General features: G+C 40.3%; 1 protein-coding gene across 3 annotated transcripts in view; it reads right to left on the bottom strand.

Moving 5' to 3' along the window:
- PHF8 (PHD finger protein 8) overlaps positions 1 to 18,967 on the bottom strand; it is a 92,221-nt gene that overhangs the window by 59,826 nt on the left and 13,428 nt on the right. For all 3 annotated transcript variants that reach the window (XM_069463203.1, XM_069463204.1, XM_069463205.1), the window contains exons 3-8: positions 12,277 to 12,362; positions 11,475 to 11,583; positions 8,241 to 8,401; positions 7,496 to 7,637; positions 5,864 to 6,050; positions 3,470 to 3,632 (exon numbers count right to left, since the gene is read on the bottom strand). In XM_069463203.1, the coding sequence (XP_069319304.1) occupies positions 3,470 to 3,632; positions 5,864 to 6,050; positions 7,496 to 7,637; positions 8,241 to 8,401; positions 11,475 to 11,583; positions 12,277 to 12,362 (848 nt within the window). The remainder of the gene's footprint in view (positions 1 to 3,469; positions 3,633 to 5,863; positions 6,051 to 7,495; positions 7,638 to 8,240; positions 8,402 to 11,474; positions 11,584 to 12,276; positions 12,363 to 18,967) is intronic.

Genomic DNA, 18,967 nt, shown 5'->3' with positions numbered 1-18,967 from the left:
AAATTCATATGAAAATTCAAGGGGCCGAGAATAGCCAAAATAACCTTGAAAAAGTTGGAGGCCTGACACTTCCCAACTTGAAAACTTACTATAAATGTATAACAATTGAGATAGTGTGATACTGTAATAAAGACAGACATATAGATCAATGGAATAGAATTCAAGGTCCAAAAGTAAACCCATACATCTTTGGTCAGTTGATTTTCAACAAAGGAATCAAGACAATTCAATGGGGAAAGAATAGTCTTTTCAAAGGGTGCTGGGACAACTGGATAATTACATGCAAAAGAATGAAACTAGACCCTTACCTCACACTATGTACAAAAATTAACTCAAAATGGATGAAAGATCAAAATGTAAGAACCAAAACTATAAAATGCTTAGAAGAAAACATAGGCATAAATCTTTATGACCTTGAATTAGGTAAGTCTCTTAGACACCAAAAGCATAAGCAAAGAAAAAAATAGGTAAATTAGACATCAAAATTCATAACTTTTGGGCTTCATAGGACACTATCAAGAAAGTGAAAAGACAACCCCAAGAAAGAGAGAAAATATCTGCAAATCATGTATCTGACAGAGGTCTAGTATTCAAAATATACAAAGGACGGGCACGGTGGCTCACGCCTGTAATCCTAGCACTCTGGGAGGCCAAGGCGGACAGATCGTTTGAGCTCAGGAGTTTAAGACCACCCTGAGCAAGAGCGAGACCCTGTCTCTACTAAAAAAAAAAAAAAAAAAATAGAAAGAAATTAGCCAGACAACTAAAAATATATAGATAAAAATTAGCCTGGCGTGGTGGCACATGCCTATAGTCCCAGCTACTCGGGACACTGAGGCAGAAGGATCGCTTGAGCCCAGGAGTTTGAGGTTGCTGTGAGCTAGGCTGACACCACGGCACTCTAGCCCGGGCAACAGAGTGAGAGACTCTGTCTCAAACAAACAAACAAACAACAACAACAAAAACAATAAAAAGGCAACCTAATTAAAGAATTGGCAAAAGACTCAATAGACATTTCTCACCAAAAAAAAAAAAAAAAGATATACAAATGTCCAGTAAGTATGGGGGAAAATGCTCAACATCGACAGTTATTAGGGAAACATAAATCAAAACTTCAATGAGATACCACTTTACATCCACTAGATGGCGATAATCATAAAGACAGACAATAACAAGTGCTGGAAAGGCTTTCACCTCTCACAAAAATCAAACCACAGTGGATAACAGACTTAAACCTTAGGTGTGAAACTATTAGAATTCTAGAAGAAAATGTAGGAAAGACTCTTACAGACATTGGCCTAGGGAAAGAATTTATGAAGAAGACCCCTAAGGCAATCACAGCAACAACAAAAATAAATAAATGGGACCTGATTAAATTAAAAAACTTCTGCACAGCCAAAGAAACAGTCACGAGAGTAAACAGACAACCTACAGAATGGGAAAAAATTTTTGCATACTACACATCAGATAAAGGACTGATAACAAGAATCTACTTAGAACTCAGGAAAATCAGTAAGAAAAAAATCGAACAACCCTATCAAAAAGTGGGAAAAAGACATGAATAGAAATTTTTCAAAAGAAGATATAAAAATGGCTAACAAACATAAGAAAAAATGTTCAACATCTCTAATCATCAGGGAAATGCAAATCAAAACCACAATGAGATATCACTTAACTCCAGTGAGAATGGCCTTTACCAAAAAGTCCCAAAACAATACATGTTGGCAAGGATGCGGAGAGACAGGAACACTCATACACTACTGGTGGGACTGTAAACTAGTGCAACCCCTGTGGAAAGCAATATGGAGATACCTTAAACAGATTCAAGTAGACCTACCATTCGATCCAGCAATGCCATTATTGGGCATCTACCCAGAAGAACAAAAGTCATTCTATAAAAAAGACATCTGCACCTGAATGCTTATAGCAGCACAATTCACAATTGCAAAGATGTGGAAACAACCCAAATGCCCATCAATTCATGAATGGATTAGCAAAATGTGGTATATGTATACCATGGAATATTACTCAGCTGTAAGAAATAACGGTGATATGACATCTCTTTGGTTCTCCTGGAGAGAGTTGGAACCCATTCTATTAAGTTAAGTATCCCAAGAATGGAAAAATAAGCACCACATGTACTCACCAGCAAACTGGTTTCCCTGATCATCACCTAAGTGCACATTTGGGAATAACACCAATTGGGTATTGGACAGAGGTGGGTGCTGGGGGGAAGGGATGGGTGTATACTTACTTGATGAGTGCGATGCGCACTGTCTGGGGAATGGACACACTTGAAGTTCTGACTGGGGGGGATGGGGTGGGGGGAGGTGATGGGTGCATACCTATGATGGAATATTACTCAGCCATTAAAAAGAATGAAGTACTGATAAATGTTGTAACATGGATGAACCTTGAAAAGACTATGTTTGGTGAAAGAAACTAGACACAAAAGACAACATACTACATGAAAAATAAAAGCAGCAACCAATAAAATTGAAAACAGAAAGACAACAGAGAAAAATCAATGAAACAAAATGTGGTTCTTTAAAAAGATCAATAAAATTAACCAACCTCTAGCAAGACTGACACGAAAGAGAAGGCAAAAATAACTAAGGATTGATATCAGGAATGATACAGAGGGTATCACTAGAGACTTGGAAGGCATCAAAAGGATAATAAGGAAATACTATGGACTCTACAAACACAACTTTAACAATTTAGATAAAAATAGACCAATTCCTTGAAAAGCACAGGCTACCACAACCCATCTAATATGAAAGATAATTTGAACAGCCTTGTGAAGATTAAGGAATTGAATGTTAATTAAAATCTTCCCCAAAAACAAATCTCCAGGTCCATGTGATTTCACTAGAGAATTCTACCAAACATTTTAAGATAATTTAACATGAATTCTGATTAAAGAAATCAAAGAAAATCTAAATAAAAAGGCATACTGTGTTCATGGAAAACCCAATCAAGTAAAGATGTCAACTCTCCCCAAATTGAGACAAGTGGACTTTTCCAAAATACACATACTTAGACCCCACCCCAGACCTAAGAACTCCTAATTGTAGGGATAAAACTCTAGGCATGTATTGTTTAGGAAAAAAAGCCCATCATCACCCCAAATCATTCTGATTTATAGCCTAGAATGCCAGCCTCCCAGTCACTATCCTAGAGTCTTGGCTCAGAGTCCTGTCGTTCAACTACCCAAGTTGACATCAATCCAGCACAAAAGTCTATCAGCCTCCTCCTGGACCCCCTTCACCGGCAGGCTGCCAAGCAACCATGCTGCCCATTGGTCACCACATGAATTTTATTGAGGCCAGTTCTGAGCCTTCAGCTCATATGAAAGAGGTATCCCACATAATCAGATCAATATATTATGAGAAAGGGTTGGTTATGGTGCCACAAGCTTCCTTCTTTCTGCCCTCCCTGAACCCTCCCAGAGGGGCCCAGGGAAGACCTGTAGGAATGAAAAGTGTCTGTCCTTGCTTCACAGAACACTTGTAGCACTTGTCCACCTGGTCCCCAAAGAACATCTCATTCTGATTAGAAGAACTGCTCCAGCACTCAAAAAGAGTCAAATTGGCATTTGTTGGGCGGATCAGGTAGAAGATCTTCTCACCCTGAAACAAAAAGAGGTTGAAGTGCCAAAAATACCAAGGATTGGCCAGGCGTAGTGGCTCATGTCTGTAATTCTAGCACTCTGGGAGGCCGAGGCGGGTGGATTGTTTGAGCTCAGGAGTTCGAGACCAGCCTGAACAAGAGTGAGACCCCTCTACTAAAAATAGAAAGAAATTTGCTGGACAACTAAAAATATATATAGAAAAAATTAGCCAGGCATGGTGGCGCATGCCTGTAGTCCCAGCTACTCGGGAGGCTGAGGCAAGAGGATTGCTTGAGCCCTGGGGAGGTTGCTGTGAGCTAGGCTGATGCCACGGCACTCTAGCCCAGGCAACAGAGTGAGACTCTGTCTCAAAAAAAAAAAAAAAATACCAAGGGTTCCCAGAAAAGTCCTTCAAGGGTACTCCAAAGGGCTATTCTCTCTTCCATGCTCCAAAACCATGGCAGTATGCCAGAATTCTTTCCCAAACTCATCCAAGAATCATTTTTATGTGGATTTAGAAAATTTCAAAAAGGTCTTTTTGCTTTTTGTACTTTTAAGTTTCTAAAACTTGATAAAAACAATTTGAAAAGGACATTTCAAACAAAATTGTTCAAGTTAGGACAAATGTACACCAAGTGTTCCTATTTTAGATGCAATGCCAAATGAAAAATGACCTCTGTAGATGAGCAGATCAATACTGCTAGCCTTAGGAGAATTTAAGGCCCCATTACTTATGAGAAGAAAATTGAATGTGCCTTTAAATGCCATTTACAGAGTGTTCCTTCTCACATCTACAATCAAAGCTAATAAAAGTTTAAAAGTTTAGTAATCGCCCAAGGACTTCTGAAAGATTATATGTTAGGTGATTATCTGTTGGAAGAACATTTTATTTCCTAATTATATTTTGCCTGGATAATCACCTGGCAGATAATTTGGCAAAAAAGAAACAAAACCCCACTAGCACAAAAATATCCTCAAAGCTTAACTGGTTTAACCAATATTTCACAACAAATTTTCAGTGTAGAAAAGCAGTAACACAAAAAATATCTATTGTACAACTGGAGAAATGGTAATCAAATCTGTGGATTAGTTAATATATTAATGTTAATTTCCTGATTTTGATAACTATAGTGATTATATAAGAAAATGCCTTTGTTTTTAAGAACTACACACTGAATTATTAAGATAAAGGAACACTATTATCTGTAACTACCCTCAAATGTTTCAGAAAAAAATATATATGTAACAATTTTATTATGTTTGCTTTAGAGAAAGAAAATATAATAAAACAGTAACACTTGAGGAATCTGGGTGAAGGACACACAAGGGTTCTTCCCATTATTTCTTCACCTTTTCCATAAAAATGAAATTATTTGAAAATAAAAAAGTTAAATCTAATATTTGCTTAATAGCACTTTCATTTAAATACTCCAATTTCTCCAGGATAAATCAATGGAACAACTAGTTAAGGATTTGAGATCATTTGGACAAGAGCCACGATTCAAGTTTTCTGTTGTTCCCTTGGCATTTCTGATAATAAAACTAAATAGTATAAACAATGGTGAAAAAATAACAAAAATAAAAATAAAAAACAAACAATGTTGAAAATCAAAACTATTTGTTTTCCAGACCTCAAAAATCCTTTATAGTCACTGACAATGAATACACTAATTACAAAATTATAACAACCACTAAAATGGAAACAATCTATAGGAATCCTGACTTTAAAAAGACTTCTCATATATCCTGTGTTAGCAGTTAAACAACTATATACAATGGTCAAAACTCATCAAACTGTACAATTAAAATGGATGAATTTTATGGTATATAAATTACACCTCAATAAAGTTGGGGGGAACTTTCTCATGTTATCAGGAATTTCTGAAGTAAATATGAACATATTCATACATGTTGGTAGGATTATAAATTGGCTCAATTAAGAAGGTAACACCATTTGGAAGGGGTTGTTAAAAAAAAAAAAAAGAAGGTAACACCTGGAAAAACCCAAGGCATCTGTTATTCAAAAAATTTTTTGATTAAGCATCAAAAATGTAAAGTACAGACAGACCATCATTAGTATATATGGTACATCTACCAAGTACTCAACCCTGATAGAGTAGTTATGTGGAAATATCACCCAAATAGAATCCAGGAGGCAGGCGGGCCTCAACAGCCTGTTTTGTGCTGCCACCTGACACATAAAGGGAGGCCCAAGGCCTGGCTGCCTCCAGAAGCCATATGCATTCCTACCTTGAGTACATGGTACCAGACTGAGGTGCCACCAAAGTCAATGTGAAAGTCTGTATAGCTATCCCGCACACTCATAAGGCAATACTTCTGCACATTAGGTCTCTCAAAGACACACTCCTCCGGCCACAAGTTCTCGACCCATGACAGCTTTCGAACAATCTTGGGTGTTTCCACAAGGTTAGAAAGCCTAGCAAGGAAGGAGTAGAAAGCAGGTGTCAGCTGATTGGAAATTGAAGGTTGAAGCCTGAATAAAATACCCTACATTTCAGTGAGAGTCAGATAAGACGGAGAACATGTTCCCTCCACAAAATCTCCAAAGGAACATACGGAACTTATTTCTGAAAGACTGGTCAATATCCTCATTCTCCGCAGCTGCAGAAGCCCCAAGTCCCAGCTTCACAGCCTTCCCCAGTTGAAGGTGCTTATTTCCTCCACTAAATGCTCAAACTCTCCCATCCTATCCCAGCCTGCTCACTTGGCACTTGGTTTATAAAAGTTATCATACTGTCCCCATCTCAGTGTCTTCTTTATGAGAAACCACTAGAGAAAGCTCTCAGGGCTCAAATCCAGGCAAAGCAGTGTTTCTCTGAAACATCTGGTTGTTTTTATCCCATGTAAAGCCACAAATCTTATAACATTGTACTTCACTCTTTGTTCTGACCTTCAAGAAATTCAGTGAAAACTCTACAGTCCATCTCCACCAACTGGGGGTCCAGACATTCATACATTCATTTTATATGCAGAGTACTCACCAGATGCATCCTACTTTGCCACTTTTATTCTCCTGTTGCTCCAATTTTCTTTTTTTTTCCCCTCTCTGTATCTCTGTAAGCTACCTCAAATAGTCTTTCAGGATGAAGTGAGGTATTAATAAATATAGCTTTTTTACTTGCCCATACAATATTTGGATAACAAATATAGTTTTTAAAACACCCCCAGGTTTAACCTTGCATCTTAAAAACAGCAGCCAAGGGTCTTAATATTGTACTATAATTATGTAAAATGTTACCATTGGGGGAAAATGGCTGAAGAGTACACAGGACCTTCCTGTACACTCTTTTCTAACTTCCTGTGAGTCTATAAATTAAAAGTTAAAAATGTAAATAATCAGACAGTAAGCTTCCTAAGGGTAAAAAGCTACATTATGATTTCTTGGTATTTCCCACACTTCTGAGCACAGAGGACTATGTATCTATTGAGTTTGAGTCAAGACAGAACCATTTAAAGGTTATAATATAGCTTTCTTTTTCGATCTAAGAAAACTTATCCTTAGAGAAACTACTTGGGGGTAATTTTAGTAAATCTATTTCTAGGAACAGAGAAATTATCCTGGTAGTTAGACAGTGACCATGCCACAATCTAAATACCAGAAAAAGGTCAAAAATGCTAGCCTAAGGTCTTGAAGGAGACAAAAATTAATTAAAATTAATTAAAACAGCTATTGTGTAATTTATCCAAGGCTAGAAAATGTGGAGGAAAACTATGACTCGGTTGTTAGCTACCCTAGAAAGTGTAACTCAGCTCTCCATCCCAAAGGAAGAAACCACCAGAAAGAAGGGAAAGCATATACACTCAGTATATCACAAGTTCCTGGCACTTTGTCAGGCTTTTTTTAACCCCTGCCCCTCTTACCTGGTATCTGAGAATTCCAAACTAATGACATTGAGGACTTTCTCCCTCTTCCCACTGTAATAATATTTCACAAAATCACCAAGTTTCATCTTGCAGTCAGCCTGGCGGGTCACGTCAATCACATCAATCTCTTTCTCAGAACCTGGAGCAAAGAGATAGGTTGTGCGCCAAGTAGTCCAGGGACTGGGGAAGACTCATCCCCTCACCAGTCCCTCTAGTGGCCTTACACTCAAAGCTTCTCTCCTCAGACACTATAAGTATATGGTGTGTGTTTGGGGGGCGGGGATAGGAATCCACCACACTCTCCCTTAAACCTATGTGCTGGGTCTGGACCTACTAGGGCTACAGAAGTACCTGACACACAGTACAGTCTACAATCTGGGCCCTGCTTCTCCACTCTATCTCTTCTGCTCCCTAAAAACTCATGATTAGAACACAAGTGGCATGTGAGTGCACCAGTCAAAGGCTTTCTTATCTCAACAGAAGACAGAGATACCATGATCCCTAGAATTTTCCAGGTGAAAAAATGGGGCTCAATATAGGATTATGTGGTCTATTAAAAGGAAAAGGAAGAGGAGACTAGGATTTTGGCTCTAGCTTTGCCAAATGACTTTGGCAAGACACTTAATCTGATTCCTAAGACAGCTATAAATGAAATATAAAAGGTAGACTACTAAAGGGGAAGCGATATAGATCTTGAAGAGAGTGAACAATGTCACTGTTAAGAGGGGCTGTGGTGTCTTACCAACATAGTGTTCCACATCCCTCACAGTGAATGATGGTGAGGGCAGCGTCATTCCCAACCCATCCTTCTTCAAGACCAGGATGGGCACACTGAAGCTATTCTCTTCCAGAAATTCCACAGTCAGCTGACTTCCAGTGGGCTTCAGAATCACTTCATCTGAGCTGTAGGCAGCAGGAGAGAAAGCCTGAGCCTAAGGCCCTGCCTACTAAAGGCCTTACTGGATGCTGCCACTCACTCAAGAGGTGGGGTCTTCCTTAAGGGACCTAATGTGGGCTGGCAACTAAAGGCATAAACCTCATGTGCCAGAGAAGAAATGACCTGTCCAAGGCCAGAGGTCAGGTTACTGGCAGAGGTAGGAAAGATCCTGTCAATGATATGCTCTTTTTTGGATGACAAAGGAATAAATCAGTCAACAGCCTGCCCACGAAGAAAAGATAGGTCTTTTCTGATAAGTTTAGTGAATTTGTTCTTACTCAGAGCAGCATCACCCAGCTGAAAACACTGGCAAAAAAAGGTGGGCCAGGTGCAGTGGCTGGTGCCTGCAATCCCAGCACTTTGGGAAGTTGAGGCAGGAGGATTGCTGAAGGCCAGAAGTTTGAGACCAGCCTGAGCAACACAGTGAGATCCCTTCTCAAAAAAAAAAAAAAAAAAGGAGCCTGAAGTGGGAGGATCGCCTGAGCCCATGAGTTTGAGATTACAGTGAACTATGATCGTACCACTGCACTCTAGCCTGGGCAACAGAGTGAGATCCTGTCTCTAAAAAAACAAACAAATAAAAAACACATTGGCAAAGGAAAAGACTGACGTAAAACACCCAGAAGACAATTTTTACAATCACTTTCTCAACACACATGCTTAGTTAACTAGAAACAGGAGTTTTTTTTTTCTTTTTTTACAAAATCATGTTAGAGAAAAGATAGATTATTTAACAAGGTGTGTTGAGACAAACATATTAAGCTCACTGTCTATTCTACTCTTTACATAATTCTAGATGGTCTGAGGATTAAACTGTAAAAAATAAAGCCATAAGAGCAGTAGAAAAACATGGGAGAGACAAGGCCCATGTCATTTAACTACATAAAAATTAAAACTTTGGCCAGGCGTGATGGCTCCTATAATCCCAGCACTTTGGGAGGCCAAGGCAGGAGGATTACTTGAGGCCAGGAGTTCTTTCTATTTTTTTTTTTTTTTGAGACAGAGTCTCGCTCTGTTGCTCAGGCTTAGTGCCGTGGAGTCAGCCTAGCTCACAGCAACCTCAAACTCCTGGGCTTAAGCAATCCTCCTGCCTCAGCCTCCCGAGTAGCTGGGACTACAGGCATGCACCACCATGCCCAGCTAATTTTTTCTATATATATTTTTAGTTGGCCAGATAATTTCTATTTTTAGTAGAGACGGGGTCTCACTCTTGCTCAGGCTAGTCTCGAATTCCTGACCTCTAGCGATCCACCCGCCTTGGCCTCCCAGAGTGCTACGATTACAGGCATGAGCCACCGGGCCCAGCCAAGGCCAGGAGTTCAAGACCAGCCTGGGCAACATAGTGAGACTCCATCTCTAAAAAAAAATAAAATAAAAATGTAGCCAGGCATAATGGCGTATGCCTGTATTCCCAGCTACTTGAGAGGCTGAGGCAGGAGGATCACTTAAGCCCAGCAGTTTGAGGTTACAATGAGCTACGATCGTACTACTGCACTCCAGCCTGAGTGACAGAGTGAGACCCTGTCTCTTAAAAAATTAAAATTTTCTGCAAGAAAGCTATTGAAAACCAGTAAGAAACAGTAACACTGTAGAACAATTATCAATAAAAATAGGTAGGCATGGTAGCGCAAACCTGGAGCCCCAGCTACTTGAGAGGCTGAGGCAGGAGGATCGCTTGAGCCCAGGAGTCTGAGGTTGCAGTGAGCTATGATGATGCCACTGCACTCAGGCCCAAACAACAGAGTGAGATCCTGTCTCCAAAAAAACAAACAGAAAAAAAAGAGAGTAACAACAACAACAAAGAAAAATTATCAATACAAGCGGGCAGAGAAAAAAAAAGATGGTTTACAAATGTGCAAAAATCTACTTATCCCCTCCATAATTAAAGAAATGTAACTGGAAACAAGATATTTCACTTATCATCTTACCAGAAAGTCAAAAAAAGTTTGATAATAAACAATGCTGGCCAGGATACAGGGAAATTAGCATGCTCATAAATTGTCTGTGGGAGTGTAAAATGGTATAGCCACTTTGGAAACAATTGGCAATATTTATAAATATTTTTAAAGCACATACTCTTTGATCTAACAATTTCACTTCTAGATAGTAAATCTACATACATACTCAACACGTGCAAAAACTTAAATACAAAAATATTCACTATAGCATTTTTTTCTAAAAATACTGAAATCTACTTAAATGTCCATCAATAGAGGACTGGTTAAATAAATTGTACACCAAGCAATGTAATACTAAACAGCCATGAAAAAGACTAATATCTGTATGTGCTGTTATGGATTGATCTCCAAGACACATAATTTAGGTTTTCAAAAAAAGCAAGATGCAGAACAATATAGTATTTCCATTTATGTCAAAAAAAGAAAAAGAGGGATACACAAACACATATATGTTTGTATACGCAAAAACTATTTCTGAAAGAAAGCACAAGCAATTTGTTGACTTTAGAGAAGGAACCTGAGAGGTATGGGGTAGAGAGGAGACTCACTGCCTTTAAATAAACACAAAAAACATTAAGTTGGAAAAACACTTAATCCAAATAACACTTAGGTTACAGAAAATCTGAAAATGGACCAATGAATTAAAAACCAAACAAAAGAGTGTTTTATTAATTTTAACTCATATTTTGTTTAATTCAAATAATTAATTTTTAACAAGACCAGCTTAATAAAAAAAGAAGAAACCTCTTTTTGACTGTAAAACCACTCAAATTATTTCTATTTTAAAAAAGAGAATTAAACTTTCTGATCTTTAAGAGTCCTTCTAGTTCTAGCATTCCTTGGGTGCATTTAAGTATCTTCTCCTGACTTAGGAGAACACTGCCTCCCAACTACCAAAAGTTTCTCAGAAACTGACCAAACCAGAAGTTCCTTCCCCAGAGGGAATTCACAGAGCCCTGAAGATACTCACAAAACTGGGGGAGGGACCTAATGGGACAGCCAACGGGAAAGCTGGGAAGAAAGGGGTCCCAGCCTCCCAGAGCCCTGGCCTTCACAATCCCTTGGGGACAGGAGTCCTCACCTGTCAAAAGTCCTACTCCGGAGCTCTCGAATGAACGTAGGGCTCCCAGTCTTCACTGGTTTCCCCTTGTGTGTATCATGCCCTTTTGAAGATCCACGGCGCTTTTTCACTAAGTCAGAAAAAGACATGAGATCATGAGTCAGAATGACCATGGGCTATTATTCTAAGAAGAAGCCTCAGCAAATCCTTCTTCTTATCGAATCTAACAACCCCTCGGAGCATCTAGAGTGAACGAGACCCTCACAGATTCAGGAAAATTCCTGGTGAAGATGGGTGCTGCCTCTAGACAATCCTTAGGAAGAGAGGGACTAGCACTCTGGGAGGCCGAGACAGGAGGATCGCTCGAGGTCAGGAGTTCGAGACCAGCCTGAGCAAGAGCAAGACCCCATCTCTACTAAATATAGAAATGATCTGGACAGCTAAAAATATATGTAGAAAAAATTAGCCGGGCATGGTGGCACATGCCTGTAGTCCCAGCTACACGGGAGGCTGAGGCAGAAGGATTGCTTGAGCCCAGGAGTTTGAGGTTGCTATGAGCGAGGCTGACACCACAGCACTCTAGCCCAGGCAACAGAGTGAGACTGTCTCAAAAAAAAAAAAAGTGGGGGGTGGAGGGAAGTGAAGTTATGCACTTCTGCCCTCTCAGTGGGGTAGCTTCTGGCCTGCCAGGTCTGCATAAGCTTCTGCTATTTCCTGAGAAAGAATCTGAAGCACTCAGGCAAAGGCAATCGCCCTCCCAAGCCTCCTTTGCTTTGTCTTTCCTCTAGACTGTCTTCTCTGGGAAACCCTAAGATCTACTTACTAATGGAGGGCCCATGTAAAACCTCGCAGTTGGGGCAGTGGTAGAGGTCAATGTCAGCAGCCTTTTCCTCTTCAACACCAACACAACTGGAAAAGAGAAAACCAGTTAGGGTTTATGGAAATTTTATTTTTTTTATAAAGTCTAGAACAGTGCTGTCCAGTACAGTAGCTATTAAGTACATGTGGCTACTTATACTTAAATTCATTAAAATCAAGTAAAATTTAAAATGAAAGTCCTCCATCACACTGGCTACAACCAAGTGCTCAGCAACCACATGTGGTTAGGGGTTACCGTATTAGGCAGATTTTAAAACATTTTCATAAATGCAAAACTTCTATGGGACTACACTGGTCTAAAACAACTATGACAGTGCTAAATGTACACACAGTAAAGTTTCATTAAGAGTGAGAATGGTCTGGAAGAGACTCTAGAGAGGCACCATCCAACAGAAATAGAATGTGAGCCAAGTATCTAATTTTAAATGTGCTAATAACTATATTAAAAAGGTAAAAAAAATAAGTGAAATTAATTTTAATAGTTTTATTTAACTTAGTATATCCAAAATATAACTCAAATTTTAAACTTTATTGAGATACTTTATTAGATGACGAGGACTAAAAATAATATTTTATAATCAACAGCAGCTCTGAGTAAAGGATTATAGGTAATCATTTTTCTCTTTCTTATCTGTATTTTGCGGGGAGTTAGCTACGCTCCCAGCAAAAGTTCGGGTCCCTCAGACAGGGGTCGTCGCAAAGGATGAAAAATAGTAGGAAACAGAAATAAAAATAATACACAGAGCCAAAGATATAGTTTATAAAGTAAAGATTTATGAAGATAGATAAAGCAGGGATAAAGATAAAGCATCTCTTCCCGTGGAAATGCAACCCAGACTGGTTTTACACAGATAGGGGTTTTCGGTTGCCAAGGGCAACGAGATTTACATAATAATAGGTAGTTTGGTTTAGGGTCAAAGCCTTCTAAAAGGGTACCACAGATCCTTTAACTAACTCTATCTAGGTGAACAACGAGTGATAAAATCTTCTTAGGGCAAACTTCTAAGTTTTATGATAAGACTATTACTTTAGCAAAAACAGAGACATGGCTCTGGTAATTGTGTCTTTAGAACAGAGATTTTAGAAGTCAACATGAGCTGTGCCTTATGCTATTTACTTTAACCGCATGGTTCCGTCTGGGCTCGGGCAGCATATCTTATGATCAGCTGGCATCTCCATCAGCCTGTCTCTGTTGATCAGCCCCAAATATATGGGGCATTTCTATAAATCAATATTTCTTAGGCTCAACAGTATTTATAATTTTCTACAATGAACTTGTATTATTTATTTCATATTTTAAAGACTTAAAAAATTTAATTCTGAAAACTTGAGTTTGCATGTATGTGAGGTGGTAATCTCACAAAATTAAACTCTTCTCCCACCAAGAAAGGCATCAGCAACCCTTCAAATAACTTCTGGCTAAGATTAAATTCCTAAAATCTTTGGTCGGCCACACATAGCAGGGAGCATAAAAATAGGGCAGAGCTCAAATTGTTTCAGCCAAGACCATGCTCATAAACTGACTTCCTGGGATTAGGACCCTACCATCTTCTCCACTAATAATCCTATGTAAACCTGTAGCATATCAATAAACAGGGGATATCACCATCGACTTTGTAGGGCTTTTCTGTAAGGACTCAACCAAATAATGCATATAAAGTATGTAGCACAGTGAGCACAGTCTGGTACACAGTAATCAATAAGTGATAGCTAATGTTATTTTTTTTATCCAATCTAGACCTTACCCTGCACCTGCCTAAACCACTCTGCAGCATTAACTCACTTCCCTGAGCTGCATGCTTTATCTCACAACTCTGTTCCCCTTAGACAGTGCTCAAGAAGGAAGCCCTTCCAGTCATCTCTCTCTCCTGAACTTTCACCCCATATGGGTATGTGCTTTCTCTACCCCAAACACTCACTGCCCATCTCCTTTCCCAACTTTTCTGTCATAACCTCAGCAATCCCATCCCTTGGTAAACTGCTCTACATATGTATGCCTTTCAACAAACCCTCCTTCACTGAGAAAACCATTTTCTCTATACCAGTGCCACTCAAAGTGTGTTCCACGGACTAATGCTGCCCATGAACTGTTTACTACAGGTCTGTGATGAGTACAGAAAGGAAGAATATGCATCACTTTTATGTAAAAGCTTTTATGGCAATTTGGCAGAGTAATTTTATATCCATTCAATTTAATAATAAAAATTGGGGGCTTGCATTTTGTATGGCTTTTTTGTTCATACCATTTTTCTCATAATTCATTTTTTATTTCATAAAAAAATGGTCTGTTATAAACTGGAAATAAAAATACCCTGATCGCTCGCCACAGAAAGTCTAAGCAGCCGTATGCTACAGACCTATATATCTGTACATTCTCCCAGATCCTCATAACTCAGGGCTGGGTTGTCAGTAGATATCCCCTTTCCAGTGAGACTTCAAAATCATCTCTCTTCTACTCTTGTGTTAAGAGCTCCCACTACTCTTGAGTTTTATACCACCAGCCATACCACTTCCTACTCCTCCTCATCATTGCCAGATACCCATCTCCACAACATGTCTCTTTACTCACTGAAGCACCTGCTCACAGATTCCTTTCCAAGTCCTGCCAACATCCTACATAAGATCAGTATCAACGTGGAGGTCCAACATCCCAGGTACTTAATTCTTTGACCTTCTCATCTTCAGAGACTGTTACCTCCACTCCCATCTCAACTATCAACTCTCATGACTACCCTTAAGACCCTGTCAACAGCAACAACTGCTTCACCTCTGGAATATGAAATTTACACATCACCCTCTCTGACCACAAGTGTATCCATCTAGCTCTCACTCATTTACACTTGGTTCTTTGCCCTCAAAATCCCTTGATCCTCCTACTCATCACTTATTCACCAATTCTTGACTTCATCTTTCCCTATCTAGCTGAGATTCCAGTATTCCTCATTTCGAGCATTTTCTTACAGATATCCTCACAGGCCCCACTGACTTTCACCCCCACATGCAAACCCTAACCCTGGCTCAATCCAATTACATAACACTGGACCACTGGACATGGCTGGAGAGAAATCACCCATTGGATTGGTGCCACAATAAATTCACACTGTCCGAAGTATCTGGATCCTGCTGCCTGACAATCCTCCTATAATTCCCTGTTCAGCTCTCTTTCCCATTATCCATAGTGGCTATTTCATATCTCTGACCCCACTACCTCCCTCTTCTCTCTCAGCAAATGATCTTGCTTCCTACTTCTTAGAGAAAATGAAATAATCAGATAGAACTACCTCAACTTCCCACCACCAAATCTATCTTCTCCTGCACCCATCCTTTCTTCCTGTTACAACAAAAGTACTATCTTTCCTTCTTTCTAAAGCCATCTTTTCCACCTGGGTCACATCTTTTCATACCTTCTTAATCAATTATCCCTTCTTTCCACAGTATCTTCAACCTCTCTCTCTCTACCTTCTCCTCACAGTAACATTTAAACAAGCACACTGATCTTTACAAATGAAAAAGACAAGACTCACTCACCCCCCTTCCCTCCTGTCTGTCCCTTCACAGCCAAACATCTTTGTTTAAACCTACGCAGCTTCATAATGACCTTTTTAATGAATAGGTAATAGTTGTATATTGCACAAAACTGAAAGGGTACAGAAGTGTATACAGTGAGAAGTTTCCCCTAGGGGCCCAGCAGTATCCAGAGGTGTTCTATCAGAGGTAAACCTATAAAAAGAACTTCTTAAGAGTTGCTATGTGTACTTTCTCATCCTCTGCTACAGTGTAAATTTAGTTGCCGCCTTCTTTAAAACAGATATTACTGAAGTCCTGACCCCCTTGTTGATATATACAATAGGTACTTCTCTCCTTTATCTCGACCTTTTAGCAGCATTTTCACACTGCTGACCCTGTGCTCTCTCCACTTGAGGTGCTCTCTTCACTTGATAACCTCTCTACCCTTGACTTCCCTAACACTCCATTTGCCTGGTATCCTTTCTTCAGCTGACATTTAATGAGCTAACATTTAATGAGCATCTGCCAGGCTGTGATCTAGATGCTGGTGAGACAAAGACACAAAACAAAGCATACAAAAATCCCTGCTCTCATACAGCTGAAGTTCTAGTGAGGGTGTCAGAGAAGAAACAAGATAAATCAATGTAATCAGTGTAATACATTGTATGTTAGATAGTGAGAAGAGTTAAGAGGAAAAAAATAAAGCAGGAAGGGGAATATACATGTGTGTATATATAACACACATACCACAATACCACATACACACACAGGGGGCCAGGAAGAATGGTAGTGGTGGTAAAGTATCAGGTAGGGAAGCCAGGGAAGAACTGACAACATGACTATTGAATAAAGAACTGAAGGGAGTAAGGGAGCAAGCCATATGGCTATGAGAGAAGAGCATCCCAATTTGAGAGAACAGCATGTACAAAAGCTCTGTGGCAAGAACATGCCTAGACTTAAAGGAACAAAGAGGAGGAGAGTGTTCTGAAGTAGAGAGCTAGGAGGACAGTAACAGGTCAGAAAGGTAATGGGCTCATGTAGTACGGTCTTGTAGGGTACCGTAAAGGACTCTGGCTTTTCTTAGGGGAAGACTAGGGAGCCACAGGAGGATTATGAGGAAGGATATGACGTGACCTTAATTGTATCTCTGGATGCTCCTCCTGTTTCCCAATTAACTCTTTTTCTCCTGCCCAGTCCTTAAATGTTGAAGTTTCTTAGGTCCCCTTGCCTGGGCATTCTTCTCTCCTCACTCTCCCTCATTGATTTCACTCACTCCCAGAGTTCCATGTGCTCTCTATGTATTCATGACTCCAAGCCAGATCTTTCCACTGAACTTTAGACCCTTCCTTCCAAATGTCTCCTGGGGAAGACATTTCTACTGGATAGCCCACTTACATACTTCAAATTCAACATGTCCAAACTCAATTTCTCCCCCTGCAACCTCTCTAAGGTTTGCTACTTAAGCAAATGACTGCATAACCTCACCAGGCATTCAAGCCAGAAACCTGGCTTCCATCTTTGATTCACCCCTCCCCCATACCCTGAAGTAGGCATTCTACCATCTACTTAAGTACACAGACTTTACGGCCAGACTGTCATGGGTTTGCATCCTGGCTATGCCACTTACTTGCTTGTGGGATACTGGACAAGTTACTTAACCTTTTTGTGCCTGAGTTTCCTCATCTGTAAGATGGACATAAAAACTATACCTACTTCATTAACTTGTTATCAAAAGTAAATGAATTAATTTATATAAAGTATTTAGAACAGTGCCTGGCACATAGTAAGTGCTCCATGTATGTTTATTATTATTATTCAAGTTATCACCATGTCCTACCAACTCTATCTCCTAATTAGCTATCAATTATGCCCTTCTGTCACCCTTTAGTCCCTGCCCTAATCCAGCCCTCCTAACTGGGTTCCTGGCCACTGTTCTGTCCCCACCCAACTGGTCCTCCACACTACAGCCAAAGTGATCATTTAAAAACACAAACTTGGCCGGGCGTGGTGGCTCACGCCTGTAATCCTAGCACTCTGGGAGGCCGAGGCGGCTGGATCGCTCGAGGTCAGGAGTTCAAGACCAGCCTGAGCAAGAGTGAGACCCCGTCTCTACTAAAAATAGAAAGAAATTATATGGACAACTAAAATATATATATACAAAAAATTAGCCGGGCATGGTGGCGCATGCCTGTAGTCCCAGCTACTCGGGAGGCTGAGGCAGTAGGATCACTTAAGCCCAGGAGTTTGAGGTTGCTGTGAGCTAGGATGATGCCACGGCACTCACTCTAGCCCGGGCAACAGAGTGAGACTCTGTCTCAAAAAAAATAAATAAATAAATAAATAAAAACACAAACTTGTTCCATCAACCCATGCTTAAAACGCCTCACAGGCACCCTATGTTTCCTAAGGTAAAGCATAAAATGCCTTGCCTCTCTGGCTGAGCTCACCTCTTACCCCTCCCATATAGCATCAGCTACACAATTTGCGGGGCCTAGTACAAATGAAAAGTGGGAGCCCCTTGTTCAAAAAACAGAAAAAAAATCTTTTTCCTTCCTTCCATGGCCTCTCTCTTTCAACTTACCACGGGACTTTTATATGCTATTTACTGTCACGCTCCCTTGGGTATGGGAATACTCAAGGAACAAGTACAGACCCTCTTAGATGCCCTGGGGTGACACGGTGATTCAGTGTGCAGGGTGCATGCACCCATCCCTGACTCTCTCCACACCTGCACCTAGGCCCAGAGCCCCAGGCAGCCAGGCAACCAGCCAAGAACCTGTTTGGGGAGGCAAGAAGGCAGCAGGAGGTAAAACCACACACGACCCAAGGCTCAAAGTCCCCAGCACACATTGTCCCATCACATAAAAAACACAAATTCAAAGGTAAGAAGTTCAAGACAACCACCATAGAGCATTAAACCTCAAGCACGGGGCCCCATGTAACTATAGTGGTTGCACGCCCATGAAGGCAGCGCTGCTCTAAAAAGCCAGTTGGGTTCTCAGTGCCATGCTCTTTCTAGCTTTGGCCTCTGAGTTCATTAGACATGGCTCCCTCTGCCTGGAACATTCCTGCTCTTCCTCTTCCCTGCTGCTGTGGCACCCCACACACACACTATCCCTATTTCAGCT

The sequence above is a fragment of the Eulemur rufifrons genome, chromosome 30 (genome assembly GCF_041146395.1).
Source record: "Eulemur rufifrons isolate Redbay chromosome 30, OSU_ERuf_1, whole genome shotgun sequence".
NCBI lineage: Eukaryota > Metazoa > Chordata > Mammalia > Primates > Lemuridae > Eulemur > Eulemur rufifrons.
This window is presented reverse-complemented; position numbering and strand designations above follow the sequence as displayed.